Source organism: Triplophysa rosa, linkage group LG5 (genome assembly GCF_024868665.1).
Source record: "Triplophysa rosa linkage group LG5, Trosa_1v2, whole genome shotgun sequence".
In the NCBI taxonomy this organism is placed as follows: domain Eukaryota; kingdom Metazoa; phylum Chordata; class Actinopteri; order Cypriniformes; family Nemacheilidae; genus Triplophysa; species Triplophysa rosa.
In genome coordinates this window covers 21835254-21855779 of record NC_079894.1, presented here as the reverse complement: position 1 = coordinate 21855779, position 20526 = coordinate 21835254, and the positions used below count along the sequence as shown (strand labels likewise).

General features: G+C 37.1%; 1 protein-coding gene and 1 long non-coding RNA gene across 3 annotated transcripts in view; one reads left to right on the top strand and one right to left on the bottom strand.

The window, feature by feature from the left end:
- Positions 1–9483, bottom strand: part of camsap2b (calmodulin regulated spectrin-associated protein family, member 2b) — a 35518-nt gene extending 26035 nt beyond the window's left edge. For both annotated transcript variants that reach the window (XM_057335001.1, XM_057335002.1), the window contains exons 1-3: positions 8847–9483; positions 3371–3630; positions 36–197 (exon numbers count right to left, since the gene is read on the bottom strand). In XM_057335001.1, the coding sequence (XP_057190984.1) occupies positions 36–197; positions 3371–3630; positions 8847–9009 (585 nt within the window). In that variant the 5' untranslated portion in view covers positions 9010–9483. The remainder of the gene's footprint in view (positions 1–35; positions 198–3370; positions 3631–8846) is intronic.
- Positions 9484–18281: 8798 nt separating this feature from the next.
- On the top strand, positions 18282–19777 carry LOC130555077 (uncharacterized). The gene is made up of 4 exons (XR_008963058.1): positions 18282–18604; positions 18802–19059; positions 19358–19397; positions 19688–19777. It is a non-coding gene; the product is annotated as an uncharacterized LOC130555077 (long non-coding RNA).
- The last annotated feature ends 749 nt before the right edge of the window (positions 19778–20526 follow it).

Sequence of the window (20526 nt, the reverse complement as noted above, 5' to 3'; positions counted from 1 at the left end):
GTATTATCACAGGTGGTTAGCTGTATAAATCTTACCTTATTGATCCATGTTATTATCGCCTCTTCAGAATCATAAGGAAAGTCTTCCTCGGGAATGAAAGGTGTAAACTTCTGTATGCAGGTCAGAACTCTCTCCACGCTCACCATTTCAACTGTGTACGCCATCATTAAAGTGTCAATCATGGCCAGGTGAGAACTCTGGAATGACAGAAGAGAAATATAACCACACAAAATATAAAATTGATTTATACATGTATGTATGTATTCAATCAAAGACTGTCTATATAGTTCAGGAACAGAATTTCCTATTTAGTCATTAACATTATTACCTGAAAAAACACGTTTTCCAAACAGGTCTTAACTTCAATATTACACACAGTGCAGATCTCTCACCTCTAGAGGGTGCTGTTGGAACTATGTAGATGGATGCACCCCATGAATAAATGGATTGATTTATTTAGTAAATAATCCCACTGAATTGATGTGTTAAATTGTACATAAACAATCAAATTGAAGCATTACAGAATAAAGTTGTTTAAACATTAAGCTTCATCAGGTTTAGGCTTATCCTAAAAATCTAAGATTAACAGGACTGCCTCCAATCCTTCAGTAGAAACAGTGTTCTGAAAGCAAACATGAGCATAACCCTGGCACAGAATCAACTTAATATCCCTAAAAGTAGTTCAATCATATTTGCATGTTTTCTTTCAGCTATAAACGAAACGAATATATTGTGTTGCATGCTGAAACGCTAATGCTGGTTTACATTACAGCAACATTGAGGGCTGTGAATGGAAAAGCTGATTATGGAGCCACTACATCTAGTTTCTAGGCCTCTTTTTGGGAAAGTGGGGTCTGGGAAAAATGCCTGACCAGCACTCCATATTGTACTCTCCTTAATCTGTTTTACTAGTATGAAAAATCATTACAATATCTTTTTTGTTGTCCAGCAATTGTAAATCCAAGCCAATTTTAACATAATTGTGCCTTTCCGTCTGAAATTGTGTTATTTCTATATTTGACCTTGCTACAACATCAGAGCAAACTGATGCAGGCGGTGACTAGAATATTATTTAATAACAGTACCGTTTTACTAGTTTTTCCTTACTTAACCCATAACCCCCACGCCACCAAAATGAACAATTAACAGTTTAATCCGTGAAAATCAGCTCAACTCGATCAACATCCTTAAATAACAAAGATTAAGTTTAGGGTCATTTCTAAACATGCTCCTTATCAAATACAAGAAGGAACAAACAAGCAACATGAAAAGTGTGTATGTGCCAATAAAGCACTGGCCTTGTTTTAATAAAATCAAATTCAACATTCAGTTATCAGAATGCTGATAAGTGTTTTGGACATCTTAAGTTTTACCCTCAATCTGTCTGGGGAAATCGCTTAAATCCAAGAAGTTTACCAAGCATTTAACACAAATGTTCCACAATCTTCCTCTGGATTCATCCCAAACCCCTCTAAAGTGCTGCCTGCCACACAACTTCAGCACTCACACACCTCATCCTGACTAGTTTTTGTTTGTTTTTATGCCGCACCTGCGTGATTCAGATGTTGTTTTGAACAGCTTGTTTCTTTAAACTCTCTATTTTAGGTTAACCACAGTCTAATCATCCCCAGGCTAAAAACACCTCGTACAAACCACTAGAAGCCATGCAAAAAACGATTTTTGATATTTTAAGAGAGTAAACTATAATAATTGCAGAAAAAAACAAACAAAAAAGAATGACAAGAGAATGGGATGCAGCAAGCCAGATTCCAACATATGTCCACATGAGCATCATAGCAAAGCAGTCCAAATCTCTGACAAAGCTTGACTTTCTAAATGTTAGTACTTTACATTGATTTAAGTCCTTTTTTTACATTAAAAGAGCGCTGTTCTAGAAATTATTTCCGGGTTGAGGTGGGAAACATCCTAAAACCGAGGTGTCTGTAACGCAGCATAAGTCTTGTAGTCACTTGATTTAAACTAGTAATTCAAAACCGGTCTTGTATAATGTGTGTCAACAGAAAGCCTGTTTACATCATCAAAATTTGAGAGCGGCAGGTATGAAACTGCTTCTGAGAGCTCCGGTATCTCTCACGAAGACAAAATATGATGATATACTGTATGTGGTGCCATGTTCGCAAGGTTTATGCTTTGCTATGCAAACATGTTTTTCTTTCATTCTCTCCTTTACATAGAGACCCGCTGTGTTTTTCCTCCATCCTGTTAACATGGGTGAAGCCCTAGCAGCCCAAAAAGTCAACAGTATGAAAGAAAGAATGAATAAGAAAGATTCAATTGACTTCAAGCTCAGAGACGGGACAAGTTCTTAGATTATCACTCTTTATGCCTCACTGTTCAATAAATGTGTGTATAATCTTTATGGCAAACGCTGCATTACATCCATTTAAAGTATGCGGCACATGGCAGCCAAGTCGACACTTTTCTCTAAAATATGCTGCACGGAGAGAATTTCATCAATGCAGAGTTTCACAGCACTACAGACCACACCGCTCTGACTGCAAAATCACACACGCTCACACACAGACACAGCTCGACATGCAGACACACTGCCGCAATGCTGATCGCCATGCCAACGGACACGCTTACCCATGTGCACATATTAATTAATAAATGGATTTGTATGGTTTTGGGTGCACAATTAAGCATGTGTGATTGACAGTGGGTGTGTCAGTAAATGTGTGTGTTTTGTAGACTGTGAGACAGCATTGCCCTTCACCTGAACCTCGTCTCATGCGTACGTCTAAGATGGAAAATCTGATAGCGAGAGGTATGTGTTTTCTTTTGTACATATAGGATATACACAGAGACATTGCAACAATGTGACTATTTTTCTCTATATAAGAGCGTTGCGAGGCTCCTGATACTGTACACTGTGTGTACTGTATGTATTGTTGCAACAAATAGTCTTATGTGACTTAATAAAGATAAATGCAGCTGGCAGGACAGTGGCTAGGACTGCAGAGAGAAAGAAAGAGTGTGAAAGAGAGAGAGAGTACTGCAATGCAGACATCAGGAGTACCTCATAGGTGTCCAGTTTTCCCACACACTACATGCTTGAATAAAGTGCAGACACAGCAGCCTACTGATAGCAACATAAGGTCACAGTATGCATTACCATACCAGTCCATGACTAGTTTATATTCGCGCAGCAATAACTAGAAAAATCTTATGAAAATTATGACCAAAGCAAAACATATCCATGTCCATATCCAGGAAAGAGTCTTACACAGGTTTTGAATGGCATGATAGTTAATAATAAACAATGAAAGATCTTTTATTTTTGGATGAACTATCCCTTTAAGTCAGTTTTATGAAAGGTGAAGGTAAAATGTTGAACACAATCACTTGCCATCTGTATGGGGGTCTTGCAGAGGTCTCTTTCGGTCACTAGTCTCTCCTGGTCAGTGACGTACAGGCCTTTCTGAGCTAAGGCCTGGATGACAGCGTTATGACCCAGCAGAGGTTTAGCTGTATCGCTCCTGAGGATCAGACTCCCTGCACGACAGTACAGCTCTGCAGACAGGAGCAGTGATACAACAGGCGGCTTCACATGCTCTTGGTCATACTGGTCCCGGTAAAATGGATCCTCCAACTCCGCAGGTACACAGTCTAAAGAGAGGAAGAGAGAACAAAACCATTAACATACATGTTTGTTTAGAACACGTGTTTATAATTTGCGAGACCATTTAAACCATTTGACATATTTACGAAACACGGTCTGTAGAGCAGTTTGTCTGTTTAGGGCTACTGTATAACATGGCGAATGTCATGTAAGGGAACCTGCGGTGTATGTAAAGGTATAAAAACATAACGCTTTATTATGTAAGGTCTTTATGGACCTCTGAAGACATAGTTACGGTATGTATGTTATATTGCATTTCTGTCAATAGAGCCTCCAAAAATTACACATTGGACCTTTAATATACCTCAGACTGTGTTCAGCTGAAGAAAATAAGTCATATTTACACCTGAACTGACAAAAAATTTGGGTGAGTACATTATGAGGTAACTTTCAAGTTTTGGCGAAATATTCTTTTCACGGGAATTCACAGCTTTTTAGCCACACAAACACGCATCCCTGTTGAAAACAATAACAATCACAGAAGCTCTAATGGTTTCCATTAAAATACCATTATGAACCAGCTTTCTCCATTAAAACCATCACAAAATTCCTTTTTGTAGTGTGTTTTAGGTATTATTCCAATAGGATTTAATGGTGTTTGATTGGTTCCCATCTGCCAGTGGAACCAACAGAATCCATCACCAGTAGAGACCATTCAAGTTTACATCGAAGCCAATACAATTCCCATTATAACCATTCAATTTGTATTGTATTATAATATTGTGCAATATTGTGTTTTGAGCAGGGTTCTACAGTTTTTTTTCAGTAGGGATGACGGAAATTATTCACAAAATTATTCAATACACATGAAACATTCACAAATATTTCTATGGTGTGAAAAGCTAACACCAAACATGGTGACAGTAACATTTTATGTTGAAAGTAGTCAACACCAAAGCATTGCTATACGGAAACACTCTCTCATCTAAACACCATGGAAACCTACTGTAGCGTCGGAAGGAGAAATATTGATCGCTGGCGACATCCGCTGGTCTAAGTTCTGTAACGGCAATAGGTGTGTTTGACTTCACATGATGCTGCACAGCACAGCTCATTCTTCCAGCGTCCTGCCACCACGCTGAATCGCATGTAGTCAAAAACTCCATTTTTTTCAGGGTTTACTTGATGCTACTTTGTGACATTTCTTTAAGGTGTCTATGAGAGGCACGACTTATTGGCCAAAGACAAGTGTAAACCAAAGAGAGAGGGAGAGGGAGACTATCGCTTATATCTGATCTCTTCAGAGCAGCACAATAGACTCACAGGCACACACAGACAGGTACAGACATGAATAGAGTTACACACACACGGCACCACAGAACACACACAATTACAGACACACATGTAAACACCTATGTACAGACAGGCAAACACTTAGTCACAAAACACTGCAGACATGACACACACTAAATAACAGGAGTCAGGACTAACATCTGCAAACAGACTCACAATTCAGACACTGCAAATGTCTGAAGCACAAAATCAAATCTAGAAGGCCAAGGAAATTCCTGGCATCCCATAATGCTTTACTGTGAGTCAGACTACAGGCCATGTAGATTCCTGTTCGTCCCAGGTCATTTCCTTTCAATGTCTTTGTGTGTGTGTGTGTGTGTGTGTGTGTGTGTGTGTGTGTGTGTGTGTGTGTGTTCATTTTCTTTTTCGTCAGCAGGAAATGTGTGCCTTAAAGGTACAGTACAATTCCTGCTGAGTGATCTTGGACACGTGGGAGGACATAAATCTTGAGTCTGAAATCTGATGGTTCATGCCCTTAATAGCATCACTGCTTCAGCCGACTGTTATTTATGCATCCGGCTACAAGCTTTGTGATTTAAAACAGCATGTCAGGTAAAAATTGACCATGTCTTATTATATAAGGCTTTTCTTTTCCATAGATTAGTAGACTAGTCATTTAGTCATCTCACCAAAAATGTTACACCCGTTTTTTTAAATATGCAGTTTTGCATCCCGATTTGTGAGTGCATAATTGCAGTGCTCTTGACTATGTTTGTTAGCTGTGACAATGTTAAAACCTTCTTTGCAATATAATATTAACAAATAACTTAAAACTGCTGACTACAGTGTTTATGTGTACTTAAAAACATTTCGCTAATCTTTATGAAAAGCTGCTGCGTCAATGGAAACCCTTTCTCTGCCAGTCTCCAGTAGTTCAGAGCCAAAAGTGTAAACACACACACATAGCCCGTCTGGAAAGCTCAGTTTTTCCTGAACATGCTCATAAAGGTTTTTTTCCTGTTTCATCCCAACTAAAGTGAGGACAGAGGCAGGAAGCAGCTCTCAGAGGCACGACAAACACTGGGAGGAAGTCTGGGGTCAAAAAGAGAAAAGCTTGACTCACCACATCTCACAAAAAGCTCTTTAAAAGTTCTACTCGGCACTTTTGGAACAGTACAGCAACTCATAAACTTTTAATTTTAGCACAAAAATCAGGATATTAAAGGGATAGTTCACCCAAAAAAATTAATTCTGTCATCATTTAATCACCCTCAAGCCTGTATAAAGTTTGTTTTTGAGCTGCACACAAATATCTATATCTATATCTATATGGAACAATGTTAGTAACCGAAAAGTTCTGGGACACTATTGACTAATATAGTAGTAGGAAAGAATCTACAATGGTAGTCAATGGTGCCCCAAAACTGTTTTCTTTCCCAACTTCCTTTAACATTTCTCCTTCTGTGCTATACATTTAAAAAGAATTATACAAGTTTGGAACAACTTGAGGGTGAGTAAATAAAGACAGAATTTTCATTCTTCACACTCTCTTTAATGCAGGTGTTACCCAACATTGTATTGGGTTTAGAAAATATTTGGCAAAAATGCAAATTATAACTAATTAAATTATCTGTTTACATGCTTTTTGGACAACCCGTGTGGTAAAATAATATTTGCTTAAGAAATTCATTATCAGTCCTCACAATCAATATTATAATGGTTCACAGAAATGTTTAATGGCAACAACTTTCTCACAACAAAAAGGATGCTTTTATTCAATATGACTTATAGCGATGTATAATTTACAAGTATGTGTGTCCTAGGAATTAAACCCACAAACTTTTTGTTGACAGCACTATTCTCACTAATTCAGTCTTTATTCAAGCCAATAAACAAGTTAAAATACATAAAAATGCTGACACAAACCATTTATTGAGTTTTACAAGCATCTTATTGTCTCATCATTTTCATATTCTGCTCCATGGATTTCACCAGTTTTCTGCCATCTTAAACATTTGCATTTACATTAAAGGAACAGTTCACCCAAAAATGAAAATTCTGTCATCTTTACTCACCCTCAAGTTGTTTCAAATCTGTATAAATGTCTTTGTTCTGATGAACACAGAGAAAGATATTTGGGAGAATGCTTGTAACCAAACAGTTCTTGGCCACCATCGACTACCATAGTAAGAAAAAATGCTTTATAAATTTCTTTGTTCTGTTAAACACAAAAGAAGATATTTTGAAGAATGTAGAAAAGCACAGTTCTGGGGCACTTTTGACTACCATTGTCATCTTTCCTACTACGGTAGTCAATGGTGGCCCAGAATTGTTTGGTTACAAGCATTCTTCCAAATATCTTTTTCTGTGTTCATCAGAACAAAATGTATAAACATTCGGAACAACAATGTGAGGGAGAGTAAATCATAGCATCATTTTTGGGGGGGTGAAATGTCCCTTTAACATGCCTTTTTCTGTCTTTAATAGCATGTTAGATGGAGCTGTTCTCCAGCACAGGGTCACATGTGCACGTCACACAGTCCCATGGCCCTGCAGGCTTCAGTGATGTAACAGGCACATATGGCCTCTGTCGTGGTATGTTCAGTATGCCACAGATGTGAGGAAAGAAATACTGGAAGGACAATATTGCCATGAGAGTTTACTGATGCTCAAAGCAGCTATTTGTGTTCAGTTTTATTTTCAATTTCTGATCAGAATGACCAGGGGTCATTCATGCAATGGTGGGCTTCATTTTCTAGTGTTTGTTTCTCACATCAGCAGTTTTATTCTGCTGTGACAAGCGAAAACTAACAGTAAGATGTTACAGTATTACCCATACAAATTTTATTCAGTATCTGATGTGTACGTCTTATAAGTGTGGTATCAGCAGCACTGACATCTGGAATAGAGATGAGAGCAAATCCAACCACATTAGAGTTCACATAGACCAGTAACTGCAATAAGAAAAACAGACTTCATACGCACACATACACTTTTCATCTGGCCCTGATGCACAGGCTTCTCTGTCGTGGGCCGGGTCGCTCAACACTCAAAGCCACACTGCTCCACATCCATGCAAGTCTGATTCTGTGTGTTTGTGTGTTCATTCCAATATCCTCTATAGGGAGCTATTCTGGAAAATTCAATCCTATTACGTTGTGTTGTGTACAGAGAGAGAGGGGGGAATCTGCTTTAAGCATTCATTACTGTGGGGCTGACCCAGAGCCATAAGGCAGACAGCAGGTTTTCATGAGTCTATGAAGAGATCTGGGCTAATGACTTCTGCAGACTTGGCAAAGGCTACAGCACCATGTAAACCTCTGCATACTGCTGGATGTCACGTGCAGTACATTAAAATAAAAGCCTTAATTATTCTGTACATAATCCCGAATTTCATTTTCAAAGATGCATTCGATCTTACCATTAGGATCATTGGATTGGCCCCAATATAATTGTGAAAGAAACTGCAATATTGTACACATGCTTTATGACTTTTGACTAGGTTAAAAGTACACTGATAGTTTATTCTATACATAATTGCTACTATATTTCATATATCTATACTTTATAAGGATACATCAACCCTTGGTGGCTACAAGAATAGGTTAAATGTACACTGATTGCTTATTGTATACATATTTATGACTATTTTTAATATATCTGTGTGGCTAATACAAGAATGCATCAATCCTTAGTGACTATAGGTGGGTCGTGATTAAAAGAAAATGCGCAACAGTTTGTCTCTGTCGATTATTATGTTAGTCATGCACTGGTTTGCTTCAATTCATACATTTTATTCCAGCTATTAATGAGTGATTCATATCAACACTTAATACAGACACGGCCCTACTTAGAAATGACACTCACAAATAGTATTTTAGGTGTAACGTTGTCATTAAACACGCATAACAAACTTGCGCGTTCATTTCTTAGCCATAGTCATATTTTGAACATTTTAAGCACCACCTACCCGACCCAAAGGCTTTGGCAATGAGCCATGTCAAACTGCACGATATCTTGGCCCTTGTGAAATCATAGTGATCGAAAGATTTGATCGCAGGCACGATGAACGTCCTCTTGCTCTCCTTGATCTCTGCGGCATCACCCATCTTGACATCCACGCGTGGCTGCATCACGTCCCACGTCCCAGATTACGAGACCACGCCAGTGGATGACATTCCCATGGTCAGATCCAATGCGCCAAATATGACGTGAAATATAACGGATAGAATTGAACTATAGAATCCTGACTCTTCGTTCGCAATACGTTCCTATAATAACTGTACGTATGGAAAACAATCCCAGCTGCATCTCCGAGCGTTGGATTCAATATCCAAACACGAAATTCCAGGCGACTGCAGTAGTTTTCATCCGTTTCCCCGGCATTATATCTTCAAGTTCTGTGGATTATAATAATCGATAAATAACAGGTGACGCGATAACCATGGTGAGGGATGTTTCATTCAATGGCGAAAGAACGGTCGACGAGATCGCTGTCTCGTGTCATGATTTTTCCTCTTTTTTAACTTTTCTAACTGTCCTTCCAAAAATCTTTCCCTCTCCCTGCGGTCCGCCTGCCGCACTGACTGGCCTGGTAAAGGAGAACGCTGAGTGCGCGTGCGCGAAACGCCCGCCCAGACGCATACAAGCACTACTGACGGCAACGGATTCCCATAACAAAATCTAATTGTACACACTGTGTATCCTGTTAATTATTAAAAAGCTAATAATACTAATATTAATTATTTTACGGTTATTAATAATTCGCTGTGTTATTGTATTAAGATTGTTATAATATTACAAGGTTAAACTTTGAAAACATTAAGTCAAGTTTATCTCGATTAATTACTTCATTAACGTTTCTTAAATTTAATAATAAATGAATAGCTAATTTCTTCTTATTTTACTCTGTACTGTAACTGTACTGTTATGTTATTTTAGTATAGCCTATACTCATTTTTCAATATATTTTACTTTGTGGTTGTATTTATTTGTTAATATTACTTTTACAATGATATTATACGTCTTTAATTTATTTAATTGTCAAATGCTTTGGCAATACAAATGCAAATGCAGTTTTCGGGATGCCTTTAAAACCTAATAAAATTCAATTGAATCGATGATACGTGTTTTATTAAGGTTGAGGAACAAGATTGCAACACAGTTAAATGTGTTAACAGTATGACTGAGCTGTTGAGACTGAGACAGCTTTATAGCTTTAACTGAAGTTAAACGTCAGGTAGTCTTTAAGTTGTATATCACAGCAGTCATGGAATCACATCTCTCAGACAGGAAGGGGTGTGACCGTGGCAGTGGCTGGATGTGACTATCATCTTTGGAGAATGGCTGTAATTACTGTCCTCAACCCACATACACAACCCTTTCATCACATACACACACACACGCACGCGCGCGCGCGCACGCACGCACACACACGCTGAAGACTTTCATCTGATAGAGAGAGGCCCAAGTCATTTATTGAGCTTTTAAACTCACACCCATAAAGAAAGAGAGAGAGAGAAAGAGAGAGCGAGAGAGAGCGAGAGAGAGAGAGAGAGAGAGAGAGAGAGAGAGAGAGAGAGAGAGAGAGAGAGAGAGAGAGAGAGAGAGAGACTTCCACCCAGGTGTGACTAAAATCTCCTTTAATTTTAGCAGTTGGCTGTTACGCACTATTAACGTCCTGACTATAATGTCTAAATTACATCACCTCTGTGAACACAGAGCAGTTCATTTGCAAGGAATCAGATGATCTTGGAGTAAAACATATTTTGTTGATAATCAATTGCTAAAACCACCATCTTTTGATGACCGCCTGATGTTTTTCACGAAATATTGACAAACTGTGTTTTAATTGTAATGTGTCTGTTTTTTTAATTCTATGAAGTGTGAAAATTTACGAGAACTGTATGTACTGCGTGAACGAAGAAATGTCGCCCTCTTGAGGACACACTGTGGTCATCTGTTGAAAAGAATGGGAGGAACCTGCAGGTCAGTGATTTTTATCTGATTTTAAGATTTTATTCATTATTACTTTTAAATTAAATATGGTTTAATGGTTTTATGGTAAGAGAAATAAATGTAATATTAGGCAACGGAAATGGCAATGGAAACTCAAGGGATACTAATATAAATAAGTAATATTTCTAAATCAATAAACAATGAATACATCTCATACTGACCATAACCAGTAAATCTAACGCTGATTTTTTTGGTGAACTTGATTTAAGCTTTACAGTGAATTACAGCTGGAATATTGCCTGCGTTGTTGTATTACTACCACTAGATGGCAGCATAATCCAAACGTTTAAAATTTAGTTTGCTCATACTAAAGGATTTTTGTCGTTGCTTTTGAAAAAAGTAAAAAACCTGTAGATGATAAAATATCATTTTAGTAATTGCTATCAGAATAATTTAAAATGTGTCCGAAACACTTGAAAGTACAGTACTGTTAAGAAAATACAAAAAAGCCTAAAACGGACTTTTTCAAGAAACTAGAACACATTGCATTAAAATGCATGACATAAACAGCATTTTGTTTTCAGACATTCTCTCTGTCTTTCTGATCTTTTTTATGATGTCTCAGTCAGACTAAAAGTCCCTCATAAACATTCAATGAATGTCATGATTGCGACCATCAGAATGTTTGATTATTCACATGACGTTCAATTCAAAGTGTGAGCCATTATCATGCAAAATGCTACCAGACTCATCCGAGCCCCAGCCACACGCACTCCCAATGTGCATACATATTTCATACAAAGATGCTTTCACACAGACACAACACATGCAGTGTGTTTTCCACTGACCCCCACCCCAACACCCTTCACTCCCACACACCGAGCCCCATCTTTTATGAAGTACACACAAAAGGCAGTCGCTGATCTCAGTATGTTTATATGCAGTGTATGCTCCTTGCTCTAAGCAGATATATGTCCCTTCCTATCTGACGTCAGTGCCCTTTCACTGTTATCGCCGATACTCCCTTTGTCTTCCCACAATAGCTGTCCTTTTATATAAAGTCCAGTTGATGGTTTAAACAACAAAGTGTTTCCTGTAAAAAAATTGAGGGAGACAAAAATTTATTAAACGTTTTATTATTTATTATTTTTGGCCATAAATCAATATTTTAAGTCAAACTTTATGTTTGTCACTGTAAATATTTAAGTAGTCACAAAAGTCGGCACACCAAAGCTCCAAAACTATCAAAAATACTTTATTATTTAAAAAACAGAAATGAGATATTCAATTTCGACAACTATCGGTATTAGTGAAGTGTTCACGACGCGGAGGCAATATCAATAAGCGGCTTTTACAGCGTGAGGCCTATTGGATTTTTACATTTGATACGTTATCCCCCAGAGGATTAAATGAGGATTTTGACATGCGTCCATTTCTTTAACGTGTTTTTTTATTATTATTATTTAGTGTTTTGTATAGTTTTTCGAAGGTTTTGGTTTTAAGAATGTTAACATTATTTGTTTTTGTCTTTTGTGTGTTTGCAGGTGCATAATTTAAATTTTACATTTATATTCAATCATATTATTATTTTGACTTTTGCGTGTGTTTATATATTGATGTATTATCAATATTTTACAAATTATAATTGTAATCTTTTTTTAAATATATTTTCTGGAGGTCATGTGATCCTTGTACACCTGAAGGTATAAATTAGGTTCATCGGTGTTGTTGTATTGTCTGATGAAGAGCTTGTGTGCTCGAAACGTCACGCGCCATGCGAAAGGTTTTTTTAAATAATAAAGTATTTTTGATAGTTTTGGAGCTCTGGTGTGCCGACTTTTGTGACTACTTGGATTCATTCTCTTGGTCGAGCACCCATTTGAGATTGATGTGCTTGTTTTTGTCCTCACTTTGACTGTAAATATTTAACCAATAAAAAGTATTAAAAAGTGCTTTCAACTTTGACAATGTAACGGTTCGTGCAGACGAACACTCGAGAGACGAAGATAATCCAATAGGCTAACAACTTCAATAGAATCCAACGAAGAAGATACACAACACCATACACAAACAATACTGGAGGAGGAATGCAACAACACCGTGCGTATAAATATACACACACAGAGTCCGGGTGATGAGGGAATAGCAGGCAGCTGATGTGGGACATGTGAGGGAGTAAAGAGGATGCTGGGAAACTCAGTCCATGGGGGAAAATGTGCAAAGAGGGACACGAGAGGCAGACAGGGGCAGATGGAACAGTGACAGACAACACAGTATAATCATTTAAAAAGTAGTGTTTTTTTCCATTTCCTGAAAAACAGCGAATTTGGACATTCAAGGTTTCAGAAGGACAGTGACGATTTACACATTTATACAGTATACTGTATATCATATATACCAACACACATGAGGCTTAGCAGTTAAATGCATTTATGGTCTTAGTCTACTATTTTCCACTTAAAGGTTTCTCAGAATGTTCTTTATGAAATTATTTAGCCAAAAATGGTTCTTATACGGTATCATGAAGCACCCTTTTAAAGCTACAGGAACACCATGGTTAAGAACACTATTTCCCCCTTAAAAAAAATAAAAGCACTATTTTCATATCACAAGACCACAAAATAAAAATAAGAGTGATGCTGTCTTAAAATACAGTTTGATATCTAATAGTAAACAAACTAAAGACCACATTTCATTTGTGTTAGAAAAAGGAGAAGAGAATGAAGAAAGAGCATACAGAATACAGGCAGACGGGATCACTCTTGTGCCTGCGACAGCGTGGGGTATTTTTAACACACACAGACCTCAAGGCTGTAGTTAGAGGGTGGGGTCACGCTGGGCTGTGCTTCCCCCACTGGCAGCAGAAACCTGTATTTATCTGAATAAAATCCAGAGGGGAGTCTGCTCCATATGCCCTAAAGTTTATCTTCTCTTAAACGCTGTGACTGCAGCGGCGACACCACGCTAAGCCTTGGCTCGTCTTGATATATGAAACACGAGTTAAGATATCTTCAACATGTTCTCTCAAAGCTCATTTAGAAGTTAAGCACTGTTTTTACTAAATGAAAACAGAACTAAATAAAATAAATGGCAAAAGAAAAACAATTAAGAAAAAGTTTTTGAAGTAATGGAGGTGTCTGTCTTACTGTGGTAGTGTACCAGACTCACACACATGAGACAGGAATGTCCGTCTCCCTTTAGTGCTCTGTCCTGCTCTGTGTAGGGCAGATGGGTTAAATTCTGTTTCCACACATCATGCTTATTTCAACATCTGCATTTATTGTGACCTTTTATTTTTTAACATCTGCAGGACAATTTTGAGGCTTCAGATATGTTAAATTCAAGTAACTCTATAGGAATGAAGCAGTTCAGCCAAAAATGAAACTTTTTGCATCATGACTTTCTTCCGCAGAAATTTTTTTTTTTTTAAAGAACTTTGGTTACCAAACAATTGTATGGACACAAAACCACAGAGACATTTCTCAAAATATCTTCTTTTGTGTTCCACAAAAGAGTCATATAGAGGTTAAAATGACAAAAGGATGCACAAGTTTCATTTTTAGTGAACTATCCCTTTAAAAGCAGGACTGGCTATCTCTGGAGTAATGCCCACCTTCAGAATAGGCCCAGTTTGCAGCTTTTGTTTACATTTATCCGTACAGAACTTACAGCACTGTCACAACGTCTAAAGCCGAAAATTGCCGAAGATTTCCTGGCATTTCGACAAGGGGCCTGTTCACACGACCTAAATAGAAAAATGATGTTTTATTTACAGGACAGTTTGTATGTGCGTTATGAAGAAATCTGGAATGAAAGCGAAAGACAAAATGAGCATAAATTCCCTTAGGAGTTTGGTGTCTTTTTCTGCATGCATGAACAGTAAATGTGGTTTTATTGGCAAATTAAAAGTTGTGTTGGGTTAATTTCCATTTGTGCTGCATCAGTTCTGTTTGCACATTTTGTATGTTCTCTAAATATGTTTTGCTTCTTTCATGAACTGAATTGAACAGGCTGTTTTCTGATGTGTTTTTTGACACTGATGTGCCCTCAGTGCCAATTACCCAAATAACATTAATTATGTCATGATTATGACATCAAAACTTTTTGATATTTTTAAATTAAATAAACTGAATGTATTTAAGCATGCTCTCATTGTCTCACTAGTCTAAAACAACCATCTCTATTACCTAAATTGTACTCAGCAAATATGTGTATATTTTGGGGGATATCTGACTTAGGTCTCTTCATTTGTTAGTTGTGTGAACACTACAGTGTTTCTTTTAGTGTCTCTCAAATGACGTCAGTTGTTCAGTGGAGGCATTTGCATGTTGCATGCATTTTTTATTCAAACTGGATACAGGAGATGGGTTTAGTATTTATAATTGTCTAGGTAGTGTTTAGGAAACATTCATTATCCTTCCTAGCGATGGAGACTAGTGCCACTCGAATTTAATGAAGCTGTTTACTCACAGATAAACACACATTTGTTGTTTTATCTCTTGAGTCAGGATGCAGGATTTTGTCTTGGCCTGCATGACAGAGAGCGGAGAATGGAGAATGACAAGCTTTGTGTAAACCCTCACCGTGACCCCATAGAGTACACACTCACAGCCTGACAGTCTGTATCTGTACACTATGTCCTAAATCGGTAGATTTCAGGTTTCATGTACAGTATGTTACCCTAACTCAATTAAATTCATATTTGTTATATAGCACATTTTATAAACAGCTTTAGAGAAAATCCATTTTATATGTTACTAGACAGAACCAGAATAGTCATTTAAAACATCAGAAAACACAAAATATATCTTTTTTATTTCATATTTTAGTTTAATTTTTTAAAGGGACAGTTCACCAAAAAATACATTTTCTGTCTTAATTTACTCACCCGCGAGTTGTTCCAAATCTGTATCATTTTTTTGTTCTGATGTACAGAGAAAGATATTTGGAAGAATGCTTGTAACCAAACAGTTCTTTGTTTGGTTACAGTAAAGTCATCAGAACAAAGAAATGCATAAAGATTTGGAACAACTTGAGGGTGAGTAAATGATGACAGAATTTTCATTTTTGGGTGAACTGTTCCTTTAAGTTTGCGTGCTCCTTGTGTACCCAGTTTGGGAACCACTGCCATATACGAGCTTTAAGTTCAGGTGTGTTTTCATTTGTTCTTTATGATGTTACAGCGAGTAGATTAACTCTCAATGCAAACCAATCGTCAGCAGCAATGTGAGTAGACTCATTTAATATAATAATCATCCAAACCATTCAGTAAACACCACAGCAAATCCTCATCCGTCTGCTTGTGTGCATATTTTTCCCGCCGATAAAGCTGCTTGTTGTGCTTATCTTCTATCATCCTCAGCATTTATATGTTTACCTTGAATAGTCGAATGTGTTGGAGCGCTGAGCCAGAATTTGTTTGTATGACAGAGACTGTGCCAGAAATCCTAGATCAGCACTTTAACTGAGACGCTTTGTGTAATTTTGCTAGTATGGAGACGTAGAAAAACTGATCTGCTGGGAGATCAAAATGGCAAGCGAGAAGTATTGCATGCTTTAGCAGAGAGAGACAGATGTCGGAAATACCATCATCTTAATTTCTTGCAAGTTTATAGTTCACATATTGTTCACAATATGCAAATGAGACAACAATGTAGTGTACTTTTAATGTAAAAATGTAGTAATCTTATGCAGTGTTTACTGTTTTAAATGATAATCACGGAGAGAGATGGACAGAAAGAGACACTTGAATGCATAAATGAAAGAAAGACACAGATGCATACATACGTGCGCACATGACTGTTCATCCTCCCATAAATGACATATGTTGGTCCAGGATGGTCTTCAAACCTGCTGGCTGTTTTGAGCTGCTTATATAAGTGCAAACTGTCTGTTATAATTAGGGTCAGTGCACACAGGCACAAATCACGCACACAACCATGTCGCTTCCTGTTTGCCCACCTCTCTGCCTCAGCTGCAGGCTTTACAGTTCCTGGACTAAACAACACAACATAACTGCAGAGGTCATCTTGTTATCGGAGAAATAAGACTCATTTTACAGCATCTGATTGTTTGATAAATTCTGTGTTTAAAGTTTAATATACTGTACATCCAAATTGATGTTCAAGCAGAGTGGGATGTAATGCTTATTTTTTCTTGAAAATTTTGCATTTTATTAGATGAACAATAAACAATGAACAATACTTCTACAGCATTTATTTACCTTTTCAGCAGGGTACGTTCAAGTAGTTTGAGAGGATGGTAACATATGAAGAGAGGAAACGCACGAAATATGAATATATTAAAGAGCACATATTACGAGATAACTTAAATTACATTTCATGCAGTGTGTAATGTTGCCGTGTGTGAATGTAAGCAGTCTGCCAAGTTGTAAAACCAATGGTGAATGAATAACAAAGTTATTGGCTTGGTAAAAAGGGAGTCGACTCTGGATCACGCAAACGAACCATAAATTCAGAGTAATCTGTAAAAAAACTCGCATTGTGATTAGTAGCACACCTCTGTCATTCTGCACTAGTCTGACTCGCGAACCGCCGCGGATTTACGTCACTACATATAGTCCCCGCCCAAGTTTTGCTAGGACTGCCCACGAAAACTTCACTCTCATTTTCCCGCAAGTGGTACTCGCTGCAGAGCCAAGGTGGTGGAGCAAAGCTCCAGCTCCCCCTCGTGGGACCTAGTGGGCGGAGCTTGAGCTACTCCGTGTACAAGCCATCGGAACTTACACAATTTGCATCGCACGGTAAGAAAAAAGCCCACTAAAGATAAACTTAACATTGAGACATGCATCAATTTTTTCCATAGATCTATTGCTGTCTCGACATTGTTAATTATTTTTCACTTCCTGACATATTAATCGGGAGTAGGTTAACTTTAGCGTTAAAGCGTCATCCCATCCCCAATGCTACATTTAGCATGTGTAACGTTAGTGCGTGTATTTTGAATCATAGTTTTTATGTATTGATTTATTTAAATGTTTGTTTAACCTGCACAGATGCAACATGCTCCCCTGCTGTCTATTGAGAGATGCACAATGTGCTGCATAAAATACCACTGTGCCTCTTGTAAATTGTTTTTTAACCATTTACACAAGCTCCAAAATCATGTAGCTAATCACATGCAAAATTCAGTTCAACAAGAAGGTACATGTGTGAATGATTTAATTATACTACCTTCTTCTTATAATACTTAATAAAAACATATTGATAACATTTTCTTGTGTTGCAAAACCTTTGAGAAGTCGGAATCTCAGGGGTTCAAATACTTGTTGTTGTTGTTGTTGTTGTTATAGACTATGCATTACTGTACATTACATTACATTTAGTTTAAATCTTTGTAAAATTCATGAATAAATACCCTAGACTCTTTTAGCTTATGTTGTGCTTTAGAGCAAGGCATTTCTTCCTAGGCAAAGCACTATAAACACTGCTGTTGTAAACACGACAATTGTACTAATTTATTCTTTTTACATTTTAGATTTGACCATCATCAAGTCTGGTCTAAACTGCAGACCATCACCACATTTTCACTGCTGCTATTGCATTTCAACAGTAATCAGACGGGATGGTATTATTAAAGCTTTTAAAACCTATAAAAACATCCGGACAGCCTCCATTGCCAGCAGCACCACCACCACCTCCAACAAGATTACGTGTCTGACAACAAATCAGGGTGACTTGCACACACTTTGGAATTCAGATATATCAAAGGAACTTGCTGGTTCATATTAACAGAAGACACTGGCAAAAGGTAACTGAAATTTCAGCAAAACAACACCTGTAATGTAAATGCATTAAAACCAAAAATGGCATCTGAATTCACTCTAATAATATGCACATGTTTGGAGTTTATACTAACACAAATGAATGTCTGTATTCTTATGAAAACCACATTGTTTTATCCTGTATTTATTTTTAAATGAACTAGCTACAATTTTTTTTTTATAGGTGTGAGGAGTGATGGAACAATACTTATGTGATTTCATGAACTGAACTTTGTCATGCATTATGAAGAGGAAGGGGACGTTCTCTTTAAAACCATAACATTTTTATTGCAATATTATCAATTATGTCTTTATTTGGATTTGAATGGCCATATTGTTATTTAATCTAGAATGTATTGTTTTGTTGTATTTCTTTAGAAAATTGGTAAATTCCATTTGTCCAGCAGGCCATTGGAACATGTCTGTACTGACAGATTTTGAGGTACAGCTTTGTAACTTCTTTGCATGTACCTCTTTAATATCTGTAGTGGAGAGTTATGAAAGAATACAGTGCATATTTTTTAACAAAACTATGAGCAAACATTGCTCTTTAGGTTTGCCTAAACATTGAACAAAAAGTCATTACCAGACTTGGCAGCTACATTCTGTTATTTGTGCATCACTTCAGTTGGTAGGAATTGATTGTGGGGTATTCATGTTGTATAATTGCTGTACAGTTGTCATGTTGTGTGCCAACCACAAACATTTCTTAATATAGTTATGGTTTTGTATTTCTGTAGGCTCTCTGTTATGCTCTCAAGGCCATTTGGTTTTGCTTTGGTAAGTTTGCATCTATTTATGGTTATTTGTTAAGCAAGAAGGACTGAGAACCCCATCAAAAGAATAAAAAAATGATTCAGATTTTCAGTTGCTATCTTTAATCAGTCTGACATACAATCAGAAAGTGGTAATGCTATCAGTTAATTCAGGCATTTCCTCTGACAAGGTATGATATTGGTAACTATATTTTTGGTTAAAACCTCCATAATGTGCATTTCCAGTATGCATGCAGTATATAAAAATAAAATAATGCACACCTAAAACATTGTAATGTCTGTCACTTTCTACAGTCAAATCCCACAGCCAGTTGCCCAAGAAAGAAATATGAAACAGAAGTCACTCCACCTGAGTCAGATGAGATTACCCCAACACCAACAATCTCTGTATGTAGAGGAAATCTTTATGTATTACTTGACTATTGTTTGTTTATGTATACCTTTTTTGTTTAAGTGTTTATGAGTAGCATTTGATTAATTACATTATTATTGGAATTTCTTATATTGCACAAAGGACTCAGCGGTCATGAGAAATATTCATCTGGCCTGTGAGTGGGTGGAGGAAAACCAACGCCACTTTGCTGGGAAGATTAAACTGCCAAATATTTTAAGAATGAAGGAGGATGATCACAATGTGTGACTTATTTATAAACACATTATATGAAGGTGACATGGACGAAGAAGAAATCCGGGCTCCTTTCTTATTCACTTTTCAGAGACGAGAGGACATAGAATTTGCAGGAAATACGAGACAAAAGAAATATCCGTGTCTTGTTTCTTCAACCATGACTTGTGAATATTGTGGGATGTTGTAAATATTGTATGTAAATATCATTTTGTTTTTTTTAAATAACATTTATATTCTGTGTGAAAATAAGTGTTGTGTTCTTGAAATATATTTATATTTTTATATATTTTGTATTATATTACATTTATTAGATTTTATGTACATATTTATTTTATGTTAGATGCACAATTTGCTAAGTAAGGTTAATAGAAACAAATAAATCCAGCAACACCTGTAGGACAGTGGAATATGTGACTATTAAATTATACAACTCCCAAATGTCGGTGGATTGGATGCCTTACTAGTCTCTGAGCACATGTGTTACCATGTTCATCCTCCTGGCATA